The sequence below is a fragment of the Mizuhopecten yessoensis genome, unplaced genomic scaffold (genome assembly GCF_002113885.1).
Source record: "Mizuhopecten yessoensis strain PY_sf001 unplaced genomic scaffold, ASM211388v2 scaffold459, whole genome shotgun sequence".
Classification (NCBI taxonomy): domain Eukaryota; kingdom Metazoa; phylum Mollusca; class Bivalvia; order Pectinida; family Pectinidae; genus Mizuhopecten; species Mizuhopecten yessoensis.
In genome coordinates, this window is record NW_018403557.1 from 59,791 (window position 1) to 76,002 (window position 16,212).

The window sequence follows — 16,212 nt, forward strand, 5'->3', positions numbered from 1 at the left end:
ACTTTACTCCACCACATAACTAGCGCCTTCTACAGTCTTAACTGGGTTCGAATGTCAGTTTAGCCATGGGATATGTAATCGCAGATACATTGTACTAGTATTTTCCGTTGAATGTCATTGCAGTACAGAATTGCAGTACCTAAATCATTTTCAAAATATATGTCAAATGTGGCTTTTTGATTTCAAGGTCGTTAACTCAGTAGTTATTTTCCAGTTTCTTCAGCTATGGACAAAAAGCTGCCAAGCTAATTAGCTATTCAAACATATATTCTAAACATCAATGCTGGATAAATCGATTCTGTGTTTTGATCAATTATGTGGCCATGTTGTTATACCAGGGAGGTTTTAATTATATCGTCGTAGTGACGTAAGCATGACTCATAGAAATACCAAAACTGCTGTACTCAAACGCACGTTACCGTGCAACGGCTGTTATGTGAGGCTCCCACAGAATTGGAGGTTTCCTGCGGCGTTTTGTTATCAAAAGCGACATTGAAGAAACTTAACTGATCTGCTGCCTCGTTGCAACACTCAGGATCTATGACTATATTTGTTCACTTTGTTTCCCTTTATTTTTAACGGAACCTCCTTGGTCACCCGTTTTTGTATTACCTTTATGACCTCCTAAGTCACCCGTTGTTGTATTACCTTTATGACCTCTTAAGTCATCCGTCGTTGCATTACCTTACAACCTCCTTAGTCACACGTCTTTGTATGACTTTACGAACTGCTTAGTCACCAATCTTTGTATTACCTTATGACCTCCCTAGTCACCCGTCTTTGTATTACCTTTATGACCTCCTAAGTCACCCGTCGTTGCATTACCTTACAACCTCCTTAGTCACACGTCTTTGTATGACTTTACGAACTGCTTAGTCACCAATCTTTGTATTACCTTATGATCTCCCTAGTCACCCGCCTTTGTATTACCTTTATGACCTCCTAAGTCACCCGTCGTTGTATTACCTTACAACCTCCTTAGTCACCCGTCTTTGTATGACCTTACGACCTCCTTAGTCACCGCCTTTGTATGACTTTACGACCTCCTTAGTCACCCGTCTTCGTATTACCTTACGACCTTCTTAGTCACCCGCATTTGTATGACCTTACGACCTTCTTAGTCACCCGTCTTTGTATGACCTTTCGACCTCCTTCGTCACCCGTCTTTGTAGTACCTTATTACCCCCTTGGTCACCAATCTTTGTATTACCTTATGACCCCTTAGTCACACGTCTTTGTATTACCCTATGACTTCCTTAGTCACCCGCTTTGTATGACCTTATGACCTCCTTAGTCACACGTCTTTGTATGACCTTATGACCCCTTAGTCACCCGTCTTTGTTTTACCTTATGACTTCCTTAGTCATCCGTCTTTGTATTACCTTACGACCTCCTTAGTCACTCGTCTTTGTATGACCTTACGACCTCCTTAGTCACCGCCTTTGTATGACTTTACGACCTCCTTAGTCACACGTCTTTGTATGACCTTACGACCTCCTTAGTCACCGCCTTTGTATGACTTTACGACCTCCTTAGTCACACGTCTTTGTATTACCCTATGACTTACTTAGTCACCCGCTTTGTATGACCTTATGACCTCCTTAGTCACACGTCTATGTATTACCCTATGACTTACTAAGTCACCCGCTTTGTATGACCTTATGACCTCCTTAGTCACATGTCTTTGTATGACCTTATGACCCCTTAGTCACCCGTCTTTGTTTTGCCTTATGACTTCCTTAGTCATCCGTCTTTGTATTACCTTACGACCTCCTTAGTCACCCGTCTTTGTATTACTAACGACTTCCTTAGTCACCCGTCTTTGTATGACCTTATGACCTCCTTAGTCACACGTCTTTGTATGACCTTACGACCTCCTTAGTCACCGCCTTTGTATGACTTTACTACCTCCTTCGTCACCCGTCTTTGTATTACCCTATTACCCCCTTAGTCACCCGTCTTTGTATAACTAACGACTTCCTTAGTCACCCGTCTTTGTATGACCTTATGACCTCCCTAGTCACCCGTCTTTGTATTACCTTATGACCCCTTAGTGACCCGTCTTTGTATTACCTTAGACTTCCTTAGTTAACCGTCTTTGTATGACCTTATTACCCCTTAGTCACCTGTCTTTGTATTAATTTATGACCCCCTTAGTCACCCGTCTTTGTATGACCTTATTACCCCCTTGGTCACCCGTCTTTGTATTACCTTATTACCCCCTTGGTCACCCATCTTTGTATTACCTTATTATCCCCTTGGTCACCCGTCTTTGTATAACTAACGACTTCCTTAGTCACCCGTCTTTGTATGACCTTATTAACCCATTAGTCACCCGTCCTTGTATTACCTTATCATCCCCTTAGTCACCCGTCTTTGTATTACCTTATTATCCCCATAGTCACCCTCTTTATGACCTTAGCTCTTGTGCGGATGTCAAATTCACAACAAACAAATTAGAATGACATTTCTGTCAGTTTCCTCCATTCTACTGTAAACGATGTCCTATGTCATTCCTGGAATATACTGGAGTGGTTGGACAAGTACGTTACCAGGAAATGAGAGGGAAACACCATGCCAGAAGTCCCTACCTCACCTACATGTGCTAGTGAAGGTGTATATGAGATATGTAATACCTATAGTATAGGATAGGGAAATAACACCCACAGCGTTTTGGAATTGGTTGACACCTGAGGCTTGCCGAAGGATTTGCATTAATTCAAAAATCGCGATGGAGGAATGTCTTTACCCTGCAACTCTAGCAATGTATAGTCTATGGGAAATCTACGACTTGAGGAAATCTCAAGAGTTGAGATGTTTTATACAAGTGGGGCCTGGGCATTAAGTTATTTTCTCATTCATATACCCGTAATAGCTCAAATAGCCCGTAAAATCACAAGATGCGTCGGTGGGGGGGAGGCGAGTTTGCCATCCATTGCGCCACCGGACCAACATATATAGATTACTTATTGTATATGTATTTGTTTGTTGCATTACCTTTTTTCTTAAGCGCCTCCTTTATCGTGATCACTAGTTCGTAGTCCTCACTGCTATAGGAAATGAATACATGTCCTTCATCACTTGTGATGTCGTCAACCTCCATGGCGGTCATTCTAGCACGTAGTTGTCGTTTAGTCCTATTCAAGACAAATCATTGATAATTACTTTATAACTTCTCTTTGTTTCCTTGACAAATAACAAGGAATTTGCTACAATTTGTAAGTAAAACAGCTGTGGAGGCACAAAAGAAAACCCAAAATATGAACCCCTCCAAGCAAAGGAGATGATTTTTCTACAAAAATAAGACGAGAAACACTAAATAGTAGAAGATGAAACCCTACAAACACTATAAAAACACAATTTTGTCATTCAATATTTAAAACGGAAATAGAAACTGCACATATGAATTCCTGATATAAAGTAATGAATACTTTCGAAACTACTTCACATAATGATAACAAATAGAACAATGCAGTGGCTAATGACGTCACGGAAGTTCTTGTGCCGCAGGAAATAACCTCACGGAGAAAAGAGATCGGAGTCAAGTACAATTTCTCTTACCCTGGACAGGGGTATCCATACTTGATTCGCCTGATTTGTGCTGAGTACATTAATATAATTACGATGCATTGATATCATTTCAACAATACATTATGTCTGTAAAGTAATCATTGTATTGTGTATGAGTGTGATTATGGCAGTGTCAACAAAGAAAGAGTAAAATAATCATTACTTTTTGGGTGAGATGGCGAATCATCCTCAAAGAGTAAATATTCTTTAGTTGTCTTACACTCAGCAAGCTTCGTGGATTTCATCTATACAATTTCCCCTGGGGTAAAGTCCACCTATCTCATCCTTAAGAGGGTGAAATATTTGCTTTACCCTGTAATCACTCATAACACATTGATATCAAGTATAGTATCTCTGAGTCACGAATGGTGTACCGGTACAAAGTAGTGTAGTATATCGGAGTCAAGTAGAGTATAACACGCGGAGACAAGGTCTGATACATGTATATTACAACTTAAGCTAGTCTGTTCTATATCAAAGTACATGTATATATGTGTGTAAGTACAGTAATTGACACATCTTACACTTACCGGTTCAGCATAATGTAAAACATTTCTATTCAAAGTGATCTGGCATATATAAGGCATACTGCGTTTTCTGATAATTTTCAATACAAGGAAGTTTCACAGACGTTAACTTGTAGTTTTCCAAAAAAATCAACAATAGGGTTGGTAACTCAGTAACTAAAATTATTTTACAATTGAGAACTACTGACCTAGGCATCATCCGGTTCAAAACAGTTAACAATTAACAAACGTCATGGAAATGTTGCCAACGCAGTAGAGTGAAGTTACGCATTAGTAAACACAATGTAGTAGATGTGGATCTAATGGTTTAAATATCAATCACCTGTCGCTGTTGTACCGTGTCTAACATTTATTCTATTCTAACTTTGATAAAATGAAAACTGAATTTGTGGAATTCCCTGTTGAAATATGTGTTCAACGAGGTGTTATGAACATTTTAGCGTTGGCGTTACTGGGAACAGATAATACTTTTCAGAGTATTTAGATCACAATGAATATGTATAAAAGTGTATACGCCTCTGATGAACACCCACTTGTACATTATACACACCTTTTTAAGCTTAAACTTGTTTTTGAACATATTACTCAGAATTAACAAGTGTGATACTGTATACCAGACAATGTTCGCCGTATTTTAACTTTCGCCTTTTTCGTCCTCACAATGAGGGAAAATTTATCATGACAGCGATGTTTGTACACAACATTCAATATGTAGCAACATTAATACTAAGTGAACCTAGATTGTCTCGGCTAAGCGCGAATATTTTACTGAGCGAAAGTTTCCCGGTATACAGTTAAAATTGTTTTAAAGAACGTGAAAATTGCTTATCTTGATATTTCGCAAATCACTAAAACGCTACCTATTCTTCATCATAACATAGCCAATCCTCTGCCCAGGTTTCCTTTATGTATATGAAACACATTATAATCTAATCAATATGATTATCAATATTCAAAAGTGTTTTCGGATATTTGCATTCGTGATCCAAGGTTGGTTTAAACGGAAAGAGCTGGTCGTAATTCCTGTAAAACAATGTGGAAAATGAAAGTATTTTCTGGGCTTGAAAAGCATATAGCTGAGTCATTTATCAGGCTATCACAGACAAATCCTGATTTAATAATGGTAATCTATGATATACAGAGGTATTCCACTGATAACATATAATAATATAGATATATAACACTGGTGATTTATATTATTTAGAGGTACTTGTATTATACCGGTTCTTATGATTTTAAAAAGGTACTTGTATTATACTGGTTATTTATCATAAATACAGGTACTTGTATTATAAAGATAAATCACAATTTGTAGAGGTACTTGTATAATACTGGTAATTTGTAATAAAAAGGAATAAAATACTTGCAATTTAAAAGCATTACACTGGTAAATAATAATATATAGACGCATTACACTGGTAAATAATAATATATAGACGCATTACACTGGTAAATAATAATATATAGACGCATTTCACTGGAAAATAATAATATATAGACGCATTACACTGGAAAATAATAATATATAGACGCATTACACTGGTAAATAATAATATATAGACGCATTACACTGGTAAATAATAACATATAGACGCATTACACTGGTAAATAATAATATATAGACGCATTACACTGGTAAATAATAATATATAGACGCATTACACCGGTAATATATATTTTATGCAGGATTTTGATTACACTGGTAATTTATATTTTATGCAGGTTTTTGATTACACTGGTAATTTATATTTTATGTAGGTTTTTGATTATACTGGTTATGCATAAAATATAGAAGTATAGTAATTTATAATATAAAGTTCGATTTTATTTTATTTAACGTCCTATTAACAGTTTTTGTCATTTAAGGACGTAATAAAATAAATAAGTGTAAAACTGGTAGAAAAACTTATGGAGATTTAACACTGGTAATTTATAATACATAGATATTACACTGGTAATTTAAAATATTTAGTTGAATTTTACTGATAATAATATATAAAGGCTTAACTAAAAGTCTATAATATACAGACGCATTACACAAGTAATTTTTGATACACAGACTAATGGCACCGATGTATGTATAGATTGTGTGAATATCAGCCATTTCTTTACGAAACATACGCCACGTGATTATCTAAATTACATACAATTAAGTTTTTTAAGTTTATTCTTATAAAAAAAAAATGGTTTAACATTTTGTCTATAACATTTAATATTTGAATAAACAGAGCTCGTATCTAAATTTGTTTTGTTTTCTAATAAGTCTTTTACCCTCAAATATCGCTCGGTGTGATAAGCTGTTTAAGAGATATCATCAGATCATTGATCTAATATGATAACATTCAGATCATAACTTGTAATGTTATTGTTACTGTTGAGTGGCGTGTATGCCGGGTGAAATATAATCACCATGCTAACTGTACATGTGCCAATACTATCATTTGAGGGGGTCAAGTACTTGCAATGGTTAGGTAAACATGTAATACGATTTCAAAAGAAATTTCCATTAATATAACCTCAAGCATGCACACCCATTGGAAATATTCTGCTGAACTACTGAATCCCAAGTAATTTATTAATTTAGGGTAAAATAGTAAAATGACGGTAACTTTCTGTCAGAAATAAAGTACTTGGGATAACCTTGTATCAATATTTAGTTGACAAAGAACGAACGGCATGCATACCATTTTGACGACGCATATAAGGAGCATAAATAATATTTGGCAAGTAATACATTTTCTCTTGAAAAGTTCCATAGTATATTTAGATAGTACGTAATTCCGGTCTGTAGACAGGATTGACGAAAACTTCCCTAATGTCGTTTAAACTTTCGTTTTACATGTAACTTATATATACGGTGTATACTGAGATACACTGTTACGTATGACGCGATGCGTGCTGTTACACTTTTAGGCCTACACAAAAAGTATAAATGGGTGTACAGATCAATGGTGAGCAGAAGTAGGCGTATTAGCGTTCATGTGATATAGCAGACGACGCAAGAAACCTGAGTAAGGTTAGTTAATCTAATATGATAAAAAGAAACCAAGCAACAATAATTTGTGCATAAGGAAACGTAGGTCATACAAATTCAGGCTCGTCTTAGAAGCTCAGAATATGTTCTCGCAGGCAGAAGAGACGAACAGATGATTTACAGATTATTGTACCCCACTGTTTTCTCCATACGACTACTTTACATTAACAAACCTTTGGCTAAAACTTACCGAGGCGAATCTTACTAGCGCTCTTGTACCATCTACTATCTGCTAATATTATCCATGAATTTATTAACATAGGTTGTGCTACTCTTCAAAGGTGGAAATACATAGAAGCGTTCTATCTTTAGAAACAGGAAATTCCAGCTCGTTTTAGAATTGAAATGTGCCTATCTAAGTGTGTTTATCGACCGCTGTGTATGGACCACTGTGTATGTGTGTGTATAGATGTGTATACACCAAGTGTCTATCGACCGCTGTGTGTGTGTGTATAGATGTGTATACAATAGTTTATGTCTTCACGATGACGAACTACAGGACAGGCATACGAGGACATAGCAGATATTGATATTGTTTTGTTTTGTTTAATACAGTGATTATATATAGCTTCAATGGTTTATTGCACTTATTAAGGTTTAAATATTGGAATGATAAAGTATGCTGTAATGTAATAAAAAAAAGTTTGCTGTTATATAATGAAAAAAATGTTATTATTAAATAAAAACAAATGCTATTATATAATCGAAAAGTCTGCTGCTTTAAATTAAAAAAATTGTTGTGTAAAAAAGATCCTGCCGATATGAAATTAAAATGTCTGATGTTTAGTTGAAATGTTTAGTTCTGCTATTATAGGGTTAAAAAAGTTTGCCGTTATGTAATCAAAATGTCTACTGTTTAAAAGTTAAAGTGTTGGCTGTTATAGAATTGAAAATGATGTTGTTGTTTCATGGAAAAGTCTGCTGTTATAGAATTAAAAAGTCTGCTGTTATATAATTAAAAAAAATCTGCTGTTATAGAATCAAAACAATCTGCTGTTATAGAATTAAAATGATTGCGGATGTAGAATTAAAAAGTCTGCTGTTATAGATTAAAAAGTCTGATGGTATAAATTAAAAAGCCTGCTGACAGAGAATTAAAAAGCCTGCTGTTATAGAATTAAAATGATTGCGGATGTAGAATTAAAAAGTCTGCTGTGATAGATTAAAAAGTCTGATGTTATAAATTAAAATGTCTGCTGACAGGGAATTAAAAAGTCTGATGTTATAGAATTAAAAAGTCTGCTTCCAAAAAATGAAAATGTCTGATGTTAAAAATTAAATAGTCTGCTGTTATAGAATTAATTAGTCTGCTCTTATAGAATTAAAACAAATTGCTGATTTAAAATTAAAAATATCTGCTGATGTAGAATGAAAACAAATTGCTGATGTAGAATTAAAAATATCTGCTGTTATAGAATTAAAAAGTCTGATTTTATAGAATTAAAATGTCTGATTTTTTAGAATTAAAAAGTCTGATGTTATAAAATTAAAAAGACTGATGTTATAGAATTAAAAAGTCAGATTTTATAGAATTAAATAGTCTGATTTTATAGAATTGATATGTCTGATGTTATAAAATTAAATAGTCTGATGTTATAGAATTTAAAAGTCTGATGTTATAGAATTAAAAAGCCTGATGTAAGATAATTAAAAAGTATGATGGTATAGAATTAAAAAGTCTGCTTCCATAGAATTAACAAGTCTGATGTTATAAATTAAAATGTCTGCTGACAGGGAATTAAAAAGTCTGATGTTATAGAATTAAAAAGTCTGCTTCCAAAAAATGAAAATGTCTGATGTTAAAAATTAAATAGTCTGCTGTTATAGAATTAATTAGTCTGCTCTTATAAAATTAAAACAAATTGCTGATTTAAAATTAAAAATATCTGCTGATGTAGAATTAAAACAAATTGCTGATGTAGAATTAAAAATATCTGCTGTTATAGAATTAAAAAGTCTGATGTTATAGAATTAAAAAGTTAGATTTTATAGAATTTAAAAGTCTGATGTTATAGAATTAAAAAGTCTGATGTAAGATAATAAAAAAGTATGATGGTATAGAATTAAAAAGTTAGATTTTATAGAATTTAAAAGTCTGATGTTATAGAATTAAAAAGTCTGATGTTATATAATTAAAAAGTATGATGGTATAGAATTAAAAAGTCTGATGTTATAGAATTAAAACGTCTGCTTCCAAAAAATGAAAATGTCTGATGTTAAAAATTAAATAGTCTGCTGTTATAGAATTAATTAGTCTGCTCTTATAAAATTAAAACAAATTGCTGATTTAAAATTAAAAATATCTGCTGATGTAGAATTAAAACAAATTGCTGATGTAGAATTAAAAATATCTGCTGTTATAGAATTAAAAAGTCTGATGTTATAGAATTAAAAAGTTAGATTTTATAGAATTTAAAAGTCTGATGTTATAGAATTAAAAAGTCTGATGTAAGATAATAAAAAAGTATGATGGTATAGAATTAAAAAGTTAGATTTTATAGAATTTAAAAGTCTGATGTTATAGAATTAAAAAGTCTGATGTTATATAATTAAAAAGTATGATGGTATAGAATTAAAAAGTCTGATGTTATAGAATTAAAACGTCTGCTTCCAAAAAATGAAAATGTCTGATGTTAAAAATTAAATAGTCTGCTGTTATAGAATTAATTAGTCTGCTCTTATAAAATTAAAACAAATTGCTGATTTAAAATTAAAAATATCTGCTGATGTAGAATTAAAACAAATTGCTGATGTAGAATTAAAAATATCTGCTGTTATAGAATTAAAAAGTCTGATGTTATAGAATTAAAAAGTTAGATTTTATAGAATTTAAAAGTCTGATGTTATAGAATTAAAAAGTCTGATGTAAGATAATAAAAAAGTATGATGGTATAGAATTAAAAAGTTAGATTTTATAGAATTTAAAAGTCTGATGTTATAGAATTAAAAAGTCTGATGTTATATAATTAAAAAGTATGATGGTATAGAATTAAAAAGTCTGATGTTATAGAATTAAAACGTCTGCTTCCAAAAAATGAAAATGTCTGATGTTAAAAATTAAATAGTCTGCTGTTATAGAATTAATTAGTCTGCTCTTATAAAATTAAAACAAATTGCTGATTTAAAATTAAAAATATCTGCTGATGTAGAATTAAAACAAATTGCTGATGTAGAATTAAAAATATCTGCTGTTATAGAATTAAAAAGTCTGATGTTATAGAATTAAAAAGTTAGATTTTATAGAATTTAAAAGTCTGATGTTATAGAATTAAAAAGTCTGATGTAAGATAATAAAAAAGTATGATGGTATAGAATTAAAAAGTTAGATTTTATAGAATTTAAAAGTCTGATGTTATAGAATTAAAAAGTCTGATGTTATATAATTAAAAAGTATGATGGTATAGAATTAAAAAGTCTGATGTTATAGAATTAAAACGTCTGCTTCCAAAAAATGAAAATGTCTGATGTTAAAAATTAAATAGTCTGCTGTTATAGAATTAATTAGTCTGCTCTTATAAAATTAAAACAAATTGCTGATTTAAAATTAAAAATATCTGCTGATGTAGAATTAAAACAAATTGCTGATGTAGAATTAAAAATATCTGCTGTTATAGAATTAAAAAGTCTGATGTTATAGAATTAAAAAGTTAGATTTTATAGAATTTAAAAGTCTGATGTTATAGAATTAAAAAGTCTGATGTAAGATAATAAAAAAGTATGATGGTATAGAATTAAAAAGTCTGCTTCCAAAAAATGAAAATGTCTGATGTTAAAAATTAAATAGTCTGCTGTTATAGAATTAATTAGTCTGCTCTTATAAAATTAAAACAAATTGCTGATTTAAAATTAAAAATATCTGCTGATGTAGAATTAAAACAAATTGCTGATGTAGAATTAAAAATATCTGCTGTTATAGAATTAAAAAGTCTGATGTTATAGAATTAAAAAGTTAGATTTTATAGAATTTAAAAGTCTGATGTTATAGAATTAAAAAGTCTGATGTAAGATAATAAAAAAGTATGATGGTATAGAATTAAAAAGTTAGATTTTATAGAATTTAAAAGTCTGATGTTATAGAATTAAAAAGTCTGATGTAAGATAATTAAAAAGTATGATGGTATAGAATTAAAAGTTCTGATGTTTTCGAATTAAAAAGTCTGATGTCATAGAATTAAAAAGTCTGATGAGATAGAATTAAAAAGTCTGATGTGATAGAATTAAAAAGTCTGATGTTACATAATTAAAAAGTCTGATGTTATAGAATTTTAAAGCCTGATGTTAAAGAATTTTAAAGTCTGATGTGATAGAATTAAAAAGTCTGATGTAATAAAATTTAAAAGTCTGATGTTATAGAATTAAAAAGTTAGATTTTATAGAATTAAAAAGTCTGATCTTATAGAATTAAAAAGTCTGATGTTATATGATTAAAAAGTCTGATGTTATAAAGTAAATAGTCTGATGTTATAGAATTAAAACTTCTGATGTTATACAATTAAAAAGTCTGATGTTATATGATTAAAAAGTCTGATGTTATATAATAAAAAAAAGTCTGATGTTATAGAATTAAAATGACTGATGTGATAGAATTAAAAAGTTTGATGTTATAGAAATAAAAGTCTGATGTGATAGAATTAAGAAATCTGATCTTATAGAAATTTAAAGTCTGATGTTATAGAATTAGAAAGTCTGATGCTATATAATTAAAAAGTCTGATGTTATAGAATTAAAGAGTCTGATCTTATAGAATTTTAAAGTCTGATGTTATAGAATTAAAAAGGCTGATGTTATAAAATCAAATGTTATAGAATTAAAACGTCTGATGTTATAGAATTAAAACGTCTGATGTTATAGAATTAAAATGTCTGATGTTATAGAATTAAAAAGTCAGATTTTATAGAATTGAAAGGTCTGATGTTATAGAATTAAATAGTCTGATGTTATAGAATTTTTTAAAAGTCTGATGAGATAGAATTAAAAAGTCTGATTTTATATAACTAAAAAGTCTGATGTGATAGAATTAAATAGTTTGATGTTATAGAATTAAATAGTCTGATCTTATAGATTTTTAAAGTCTGATGTTGTAGAATTTTAAAGTCTGATGTTATAGAATTAAAAAGTCTGATGTTATATGATTAAAAAGTCTGATGTTATATGATTAAAAAGTCTGATGTTATATAATTAAAAAGTCTGATGTTATATAATTAAAAAATCTGATGTTATAGAATTAAAAGTCTGATATGATAGAATTAAAAAGTCGGATGTTATAAATGAATAGAAAAAGTCTGATGTTATAGAATTAAAAAGTCTGATCTTATAGAATTTCAAAGTCTGATGTTATAGAATTAAAAAGTTTGATGTTATATAATTAAAAAGTCTGATGTGATATAATTAAAAGATCTGATGTTATAGAATTAAAAAGTCTGATCTTATAGAATTTTAAAGTCTGATGTTATAGCATTAAAAAGTCTGATATTATAAAATTAAAATGTCTGATGTTATATGATTAAAAAGTCTGATGTTATATAATTAAAAAGTCTGATGCTATAGAATTAAATAGTCTGATATTATAGAATTTCAAAGTCTGATGTTATATAATTAAAAAGTCTGATGTGATAAAATTAAAAATCTGATGTTATAGAATTAAATAGTCTGATGTTATATAATTAAAAAGTCTGATGTTATATAAATAAAAAGTCTGATGTGATAAAATTAAAAGATCTGATGTTATAGCATTAAAAAGTCTGATGTTATAAAATTAAAATGTCCGATGTTATATGATTAAAAAGTCTGATGTTATATAATTAAAAAGTCTGATGTTATAGAATTAAATAGTCTGATCTTATAGAATTTCAAAGTCTGATGTTATAGAATTAAAAAGTTTGATATATATAATTAAAAAGTCTGATGTTATATAATTAAAAAGTCTGATGTGATAAAATTAAATAGTCTGATGTTATAGAATTAAATAGTCTGATGTTATATAATTAAAAAGTCAGATGTTATATAATTAAAATGTCTGATGTGATAGAATTAAAAAGTCGGATGTTATAGAATTAAAAGTCGGATGTTTTATATGAAAAGAAAAAGTCTAATGTTATAGAATTAAAAAGTCTGATGTTATAAATGAAACAGTCGGATGTTATAGAATTAAATAGTCTGAATTATAGAATAAAAAAGGCTGATGTTATAGAATTAAAAAGTCTGATGTTATAAATGAAAAAGTCGGATGTAATAGAATTTAAAAAATCTGCTGTTATAGAATTAAAAAGTCTGATGTTATATAATGAAAACATTTCGTGTTGTTATATAAAAATGAGTGATGCTGTATGAAATGTTTGCTTTTATAATTGAAAAGTCTGTTGTATGGAATAAAGTATTCTGCAGTCATAGAAATAAAGAATTATACAGTCTGTTTTTATGGAACAAAAACGTTTGTAGTTACAGAATAAAAAGAATTTTGCTGAGAAAAAAAGTTAACACGGCTGCTGATATAGAATAGAAAAGCGTGTTGTTACATATTTAACTATCTGTTGTTATATGATTTAAAAGTTTGTTGTTACTTATAGAGTTAAACATTCTGCTGTTAAAAGAGCACAATCCATTTATTTAAAATTCTAAACTTCAAATCATTTTATTCTATTCTCTTTGATATTGATATATTTTCAAATGATAAATTGAAGTATGGCATTCACTTTTGCTATGAATGGCAACAAAAACAGGAAAGAGCTTAAGTGTTTCTCCTCCGGTATAATAAGGTCTGTTCTCTTCCTGAATATCAAAAGAAAAAGTGATTGCAAGCTTCCATTAGCTGAATTTAATTATGATATGTTATTATTCGATGCATTATTTAGACATTATCAATTCCATATTGTCAGAGATTAAACAACAATGTATAGAAGTTTTATTGTTGGGATCTCCGTAGCACGTTCCTCAAACAGTGAAATTGATATTTCAATGCCGTGTTGTTAAAATACAATATTGAGGTACACTCGTTTTATTGTACCATATTTGATACAGCATATCTCGATGAAATAATGTTATAATAGTATATTGAAGCACAATGCTATAATAGTAACATATTCAGGAACAATCTCGTCAAAGTAAGATTTATTATTGCTAAGGAAATATATAAGCATAAATTCTTTATATAGTAACATATAAAGAAACAATTTTATCACAGAAACATATCGAGGTACATCTTGCTCAAGTGGTTATCGTCGTATATTTGTGTTATAGCAACATCTTATGGTATAAACCTGCTTTAGAATAAAAAAAAATGGAAATAGCAACATGCTTTAAATCAAACTTTTGTTACAGAAACATGTTGTGGTTCCATATTGTTATATTAACATAATGATCCGACCTTTTGTAAATGTAACATATTTAGGTAAGATTTTGTCCATATAACATTTTGGGTAAAATCTTATGATAATAACATGTGTAGATCCAATCATGTTATTGTTATACAACGTGTACACGAACAAATCTCTAATCACCTCCTCTTGATACTTTAATGTATTAATAAATGTTTTATATCAAGGACATTACATAAAAAAGAGATTCAGTTATACAACCATATATTTAGTCAATTTCAATAATACGCAATAAACAAGCATTTTGTGGGTATTGAAAAATAAACAATATCCCCTATCGCCCAGGAATTTAAGGTAGTGAAAGGTTAATAAAGCTTAAAAAAGCCGATATTCCACTGATTAGTGACAGACCAAATTGAGTTAGAACGACAACTTACATCTTGGGTTGTTTCAGTGCACCTCCTCCACCAAGCCGTGATTTCCGTATGCGTTGCGATTTCTCCAAACCGACGTCATAATGTATCTTGGGTAACAACTGGCTTCGAAGCGCATCGGGATCAGTGTCTGCAAACAGGAGTAATTCAATATTTTTAGCATTTTATTCTCAGACTCTTACTTTTGATATTGTTCGAGATTGTGCGTGCAAATTATATATATATTTCAGAAATAATTTGATCGCAGTTCTATCTGTTTCCCGTTGTCTTTATATTAGTATCCTAGTGTATTAACATAGGATAAATACCAAATACCATCCGTCACAACAATGTACGCTTGGTGGTCGGGTGGCGCAGTGGGTAACGTACTCGCCTTTCATAAAGGCGGCCGGGGTTCGACTCCCCCATTGGACGTGAAAGGGTATTGGGACACCTGCCCAACCACGTGGGTTTTCTCAGGGTTCTCTAGTTTCCTCCGACATTGAGACCCCCCGCAGGCTAATTTCCGGTCCAACAAGAGTGGTTAATATAAGTTGTAATTACTTGTTTCATAATTGTGGTACACTGTATATATAATGTATACTGGCGAGTCAGAATAAACAAAACAACTCATTAACAGTAAGTCACCTTTGTGCATGTACCTTTACCTTAATATTTACTCTTTGATTTTGTTACTGCACATCCACAAATAAAGAAGTTCCCAAACAAGAGGCCCATGGGCCTTAACGGTCACCTGAGTCTATAGTATTTATTTTTGTTGTTGAAATATGTACCAATTTGAGTAAAAAATAGTATAATGTTAACTTAACTTTGTCAGGACCATGAGCTGATCATTCCTAGACCAATTTTAAGTGAGATCGGCCTATTAGAACTTAGTAGCAAAATAGCGGCCATGGCAGCCAAATTGTATTTCTGATTGACCCGAAAAATAACAACACTTTGTCAGGACCATGATTCGATCATTCCTACAAAGTTTCAGTTCAATCGGCCAAGTAGATCTTTACTTTAAGTTTGAAATAGTTTACCAAAATGGCAGCCGTGGTGGCCATATTGGATTTCTGATCGACCCGAAAAATAACAACACTTTGTCAGGACCATGAGTCAATCATTCCTACAAAGTTTCAGTTCAATCGGCCTAGCAGAACTTGACTTTAAGTTTGAAATATGTTTTCAAAATGGTGGCCGTGGCGGCCATATTGGATTTATGATTGACCTGAAAAATAACAACACTTTGTCAGGACCATGAGTCGATCATTCCTACAAACTTTAAGTTCAATCGGTCCAGCAGAACTTGACTTTAAGTTTGAAATAGGTTTTCAAAATGGCGGCCGTGG

At 30.9% G+C, this 16,212-nt stretch overlaps 1 protein-coding gene across 2 annotated transcripts in view; it reads right to left on the reverse strand.

Moving 5' to 3' along the window:
• The window catches only part of LOC110449486, a 73,697-nt gene that overhangs the window by 10,927 nt on the left and 46,558 nt on the right, over positions 1-16,212 (reverse strand). For both annotated transcript variants that reach the window (XM_021496376.1, XM_021496385.1), the window contains 2 exons: positions 14,882-15,008; positions 2,998-3,137 (listed from right to left, as the gene is read on the reverse strand). In XM_021496376.1, the coding sequence (XP_021352051.1) occupies positions 2,998-3,137; positions 14,882-15,008 (267 nt within the window). The remainder of the gene's footprint in view (positions 1-2,997; positions 3,138-14,881; positions 15,009-16,212) is intronic.